The sequence below is a fragment of the Rutidosis leptorrhynchoides genome, chromosome 9 (genome assembly GCF_046630445.1).
Source record: "Rutidosis leptorrhynchoides isolate AG116_Rl617_1_P2 chromosome 9, CSIRO_AGI_Rlap_v1, whole genome shotgun sequence".
NCBI lineage: Eukaryota > Viridiplantae > Streptophyta > Magnoliopsida > Asterales > Asteraceae > Rutidosis > Rutidosis leptorrhynchoides.
Window position 1 is genome coordinate 76,448,746 of NC_092341.1, and position 6,196 is coordinate 76,454,941.

Here is a 6,196-nt window from a genome sequence, read left to right on the forward strand (position 1 = left end):
AAAGTTGTGTTCATCATCTGCTGTGTAATCAGACGAAGAAGAAGAAGCTGATGATAATCACACGTGATTGTAAAAGTCAATCACACGTGCAATTTAATCACATGTGATTTTTCATGACAATCACATGTAAATGTAAAATTCAATCAAGTGAGATGAAAATCTGATTCAAACAATGAGTACAACTAATATATAATTATTATTGAAGTTGGACATTGTTTGAAGTCATTTTAATACTTTTGTTTCGAAGTGGAGATTACATTATTTTTATTATATTATTTTTAATCTGCACAATCATAAAATCTTTTTCTCGAAAACAACGAGTATTTTCTACAAATATTCTTGTTGAAAGTTGCCTCTCTACTCCAAAGCAATAAACTCCCCTTTCCATTATTTATTTCCGTCAAATTAACGGCTTTTTAACAAACCACAAATTACTTCCATAGATTACACACAAACTCTATCCCCTTACTCAATTCATATACATACAGATATATAGTTATATTGATTTAATCAAAGATGCCTGATGTGACGTGCTGTGAATCGAATTTTTTTCTGTATCTGTTAGTAATCGTAGGTCTAGTAGTATTTGCAGGTTTAATGGCAGGTCTTACGCTTGGACTCATGTCGCTAGGGCTTGTTGACCTCGAAGTCCTAATTCAGTCTGGCCGCCCTAAAGATCGCATTCATGCTTGTAAGTTTTGTTTCATTTCAATTTCGTTTCAAATTTAGGTTTAATTACGTCAGTTCAGCTGATTACTGCTTTCTGCTCATCAATTGAATATCTGTATGTATGTATTTGTATATGTATGTGTGATTGAATTTGTCAATTTTGAGAAAATGATGCTTGAAAGTGTAGATCACTGCTGAAGCTCAATTGAACTTATGAATAGAAGTTTAAATGATCAGTTAATCGAACCTTGCGTAATTGAACTGTGTACTTCATTGAACTTATGAAAATAATATCTATATGTTGTGTATGATTTTTGTTGTATACTGATATACTGGATTAGTGGTTGATGAAATATGTTGGTGGCAGCTAAAATATTCCCTGTGGTAAAGAATCAACATCTACTACTATGTACGCTTTTGATTGGCAACGCGTTAGCAATGGAGGTGTGTGAAGCTTGTTTTTCAGTTTCTTGATAGTGTTTATTATTTGCTTTGACTGAATAATCTTGATGATTTTGTTTGTGTTTAATGTAGTCTCTTCCGATATTTTTGGATAAACTTGTTCCACCATGGGCTGCGGTTCTGATATCTGTAACTCTGATCTTGATGTTTGGAGAGGTTGACAATATTTGAGATTTAATAGAGTTATGTTGTTTCTTAATGAGATTTGATTTTGTGTTGCACCTTAATTGAATGAATATGCTTGAATGCAACTTTCTTTCAACAGATATTACCACAAGCAGTTTGTACGCGTTATGGTTTGACTGTTGGAGCAACAGTGGCACCTTTTGTCCGTCTCCTTTTATGGTTTTTCTTCCCTATTGCTTACCCTATCAGCAAGGTAGTTCTATTCTGTTATCGAGTAGTTGTGTGTAGTTATACCATCATTCTATTTCTACTAATAATGCGATACATGTTTTTCTCCTTTTTTTTATGAACATGTTTTTGTCCTTTTGTGTAGGTACTCGATTGGATGTTGGGTAAGGGACATGCCGCCCTTCTGAGGAGAGCAGAGCTAAAAACTTTTGTCGATTTTCATGGCAATGAGGTAGTCCAAGTCTTAACAACTAGTGAACTATTAAGAAATCATGAATTTTTTCTAACGATAGCCCTCAGGGCTGTCTTTAAGATGCTTAAATATCTTGTACATTTGAATAACTGTCGCCTAAAACTCAATATTAACCGCTATGTACAATACATATATGCATGTTAACGACAACCTAAGGGCTGTCTTTAGAAAAATTCTTAAAAAATTACTCCAGGAAAATAGTTATTTTCTGCTTTTTTGTTGTTTAGGCTGGAAAAGGAGGAGATCTGACCCATGATGAGACTACTATAATTGCCGGAGCGCTCGAGTTAACTGAAAAAACAGCAAAAGATGCCATGACCCCTATATCGAAGGCGTTTTCCCTTGATCTGGATGGAACTCTTACTTTGTAGGTTTATTTCCTGATGATTATATTATAATGTTTGGTTGACGCACATTCTTTGTGCATTAACTCAATTTTCTTATGCGTTGCACAGGGACACTTTAAATGCAATTATGACAATGGGTCATAGCAGAATTCCTGTTTATTCTGGAGACCGCACAAATATTATTGGAATTATCCTGGTATATATGTTATTTAATTAGTGAGATGGATCCCATGTTCCGTACTATCACAATAATTTGAATTCATGTGCTGACTTGGAGACATTTATCAAACCAACTATATATGAATTTTAGAATTATGTATTTCAAATATTAACAAGGGTAATTAATTTGCATAACATTGCTACTGTTTGAGCTTTTGTCTATGATTATTACATGCAGGTTAAGAATCTGTTAGCAGTTGACCCAGACGATGCAGTTCCTCTCAGGAAGATGTTATTAAGGAAGGTTCCTAGGTACAGATTCTAAAATCTCATTTTATTCGTTAATGTAGCAAGAGATAATTGTGGACCAATGTCTGAAAGTATGCTAAACTGTGTTAATCTAATTTTTCAGGGTCAGGGACAGCATGCCCCTTTATGATATCCTAAATGAATTCCAGAAAGGGCATAGTCATATCGCTGTTGTGTACAAAGATCTGAATAAAAAGAGCGATCCTCTGAAAAAGTCCAAGGATAGCGAGAGTAAGAGACGTTATTACCTTGACATCTCTGACTATATTAAATTAGTTCGTACATATTTTATATCGAAAGTGGCATTCGCATTTTATTGACTTTTATTATGTTTAGATACTCATGATGTAGAAAACAAATCAGATTTGCATGACACTGATAATGATAATGATATGAAGAGTGAAGGAGATCAACAGGCAAAAAGAAGTCCACCTTCAACTCCTGCTTTCAAGAAGAGGCATAGAGGTTGCTCCTTCTGTATACTGGATTTGGACAACAATCCTATTCCTAAATATCCGTCGAATGAAATCGTTGTTGGGGTGATTACTATGGAAGATGTAATTGAAGAGCTTCTTCAGGTATACAAAACGTCAAATACTTCTATCACTGTGCTCATTAAAACTCAAAAGCCATTCGAAAAGAAGAGTCAGCTTTTTTTTTCTTTTTTTCTTTTGAGTTTGATTATATGGGGTGTTTGTCTTAGCGTTTAGAGTTAGATTGTTTGATTATCACATTTTCAAACCGTAAATAACTAGTTAATCATGCTTGGCAAGCGAAGCATAAAAATCATCAATTAATTGTGATTTGAGAGACTCAAAACGTGAAAATTAAAAAGCAGGTAATCCCTTACTGCAGCAAAACGCGATAATCATGCCAAGCAGTAAGGGATTACCAAGCATGATTAGACGTGATTATTTGATTTATAATTATGTAAAACACATAATCAATTTTCAAAACGCAAATCCAAACACCCCCATATATAACTTATAAACTAAATATGGATTTTGTTATAAAGTTTTCACGCGTAATAGGTTCACTTTATTTGCGCAAATATAATGATGATTTATTATTGAACGTTTTATCGAATCAATCTTATAGTTATAGGGGTAGTTGGCCTAAACTGCATTTGGTTATTGTTTGCTATATCATTGTCCATGCCCATTTACATCTGCAGACAACAATATACATATATACCTCCTAAGAAGCCGGCAACTTTCGCCAGAAGAGAGACAAAAAAGGAGACCCCTACTGTTGAAATACAAATTATATATACAAACATGTATACATATATAATATTGAATTTAACGTACTCAACTTTCAGGAGGAGATATTGGACGAAACCGATGAATATGTAAACATCCACAACAGGTTAGATCACATGTTTCGTATTGGAAATAGCCTTTAAAATTATATTTGTTTGCTTCTTGACCAACATTAAAAGTATGTCGTTTATGTAGAATAAGGATCAACATGAATGCCTCACAAGAGAACCTTCTTGATCCCTATAGTTCAGGTGGTACAGCAAAATAACAAGGTCTGTAGCTCTACATACATCTTCTATGCTCAGTTGAATGAGTTTTCGTTTAGGTAAATCCTTCTACAGAATCTATTAAATTGTACTTTATGCAATAAGAGCTGAGTATATATATATATATATATATATATATATATATATATATATATATATATATATATATATATATATATATATATATATATATATATATATATATATATTTATATATATATATATATACTGTACAAGTCTAGATGTCTATTACTGTATATTGTTTAGTATTGAACTCGTTTGGAGGTTGAATTCTTTCTTCATATTAAAAATATATATATATTGCAAGTTTGTAACCTTGGTTCGCTCGTTGTAAGTTGACAAATTTGTGCGATGTGGTTGGTTCACATTGCATCGGATAATGGCTCGATCTACTCCAAATATGGAAAACTACTGGTTAGACCCGACTGGATAGGACCCTATGCAGCTTATTCTAGTTTGGATAGAAATACATACATATAAATATAAATATTCATTAAACAGAAGTAGACCACTTCTGATACAGATTTTTTTATTGTTTTTCTTCTTTCAAAGAAAGACAAACCTACAACGTGTTTTTTTTTTTTTTTTTTTTTTTTTTTGGGACAGCTGTTAGGATCACCTAGGGAGGACTTAACCACCCACGCGTTCATCTCCTACACAGTTATACCTGCCCCCCAACTGCGTGACCAGGAAGAAACCCGCACCAATCCCATACGGGGCATGGACGGTAAAACCCCCTCACGTGTGTGTGTGTGTGTATATATATATATATATATATATATATATATAGACACACACACACACACACATTATATCTATTCACCTTCCACAAGGTTTGAGTCTAAGGGCATGCTTGGTTGGGGGTATTGGACCATAAGGAATGAGTATGATAATGATTGAAGGTGCTTGTTAATTTATAATAGGAATTGGCATTACCTTAAACTAATTAAGGAATGGTAATCATTATGTATCTAACTTAAATCCTAAATTTACGGACGTAATTTTATAACTTCCATGTAGTTCTATAACTTCCATGCTTTACATATTTTATTGTAATTGTATAATTTTAATCATAAATATATTATTATTCTATAAATTAACAATGGTGGTATACGTAAACTAGTTTAAAAGGATATTACGTCAAGATTAATTATAGCATTTCAAATAATGTTACTAACTTTTATAAAATTTCATTCTTCTAACCATGGTGTTTTAATTCATATTCTTATTATTATTTTTATATTACTTTTATTAATATTATTATCATTATCTAAATTACAACTTATCATTATTATTATTTATCTATATATATATAGTCTAATAAACCTCTAAAATGATGACATCATCATTAAGTTAAATATCCTTTAATTTTCATAATGATGATGTCATAATTATATATTAATTTAATTAAAAATAATAATACAAAATCTTTTATAAAAGGAAATATTAATCTCTCCTAAATTGTAATTTTATTTTTCCAAAAAAATATAAAAGGCATTTATTAATAATAATAATAATAATTATTATTATTATTAAAAATATAAATATAAATATTCAACTTTGAGCAAACTTTATGTTTGTAAAATCAACGACAAGTTTCTTAGTCGGAATCCGTGGTTCCACGGGGCAATAAACTAAATGAATTTAACATTTATATTCACTTAATACATAAAACATATCATTAAACTGTTTCGTTCAAACAAATCCGTATTTTCACGGGTCATTTCACTAGTATTATAATAAAGCATTAAACAGGCAATAACAATTCAATGGGAATGCTCATTTCATTCCCATTATCATTCTCTTTCTCATTAGTCATTACCATTCCCATTCCCCTCTTCAACCAAGCACGCCCAATTTGATAAGCTATTTACCTACTATTAAGTTAATGGTCTTTTATATGGGTAAAAACGGATGTATCCATGTTCACATGTTATTCGAGAAGAGTTATGTACTCAAATTTATACGTCTTAATTGGTTAATCCTTGACCAACTTTTTTTTAGCATTTCAAGATGTATTGCTAGTGAGGTTTGATTTTGAGATATAACAACAATAATATTCTTGGAACGTCTTAAACTAAAGCATTTGAAAAG

General features: G+C 31.7%; 1 protein-coding gene across 2 annotated transcripts; it reads left to right on the forward strand.

Moving 5' to 3' along the window:
* The first annotated feature begins 333 nt into the window (after positions 1 to 333).
* Positions 334 to 4,224, forward strand: LOC139867025 (DUF21 domain-containing protein At1g47330). Of its 2 annotated transcripts, none has more exons than XM_071855337.1 (12): positions 334 to 691; positions 1,037 to 1,113; positions 1,204 to 1,287; positions 1,397 to 1,510; positions 1,631 to 1,717; positions 1,966 to 2,105; positions 2,194 to 2,281; positions 2,483 to 2,556; positions 2,657 to 2,784; positions 2,917 to 3,131; positions 3,875 to 3,921; positions 4,011 to 4,224. In XM_071855337.1, exons 1-12 carry the CDS (start codon positions 517 to 519, stop codon positions 4,081 to 4,083), a joined length of 1,302 nt encoding a protein of 433 aa, XP_071711438.1. In that variant the 5' UTR covers positions 334 to 516; the 3' UTR covers positions 4,084 to 4,224. The 2 variants fall into 2 exon arrangements, with proteins under 2 accessions (XP_071711438.1, XP_071711437.1); XM_071855336.1 differs by having other exon boundaries at positions 341 to 691; positions 2,890 to 3,131.
* The last annotated feature ends 1,972 nt before the right edge of the window (positions 4,225 to 6,196 follow it).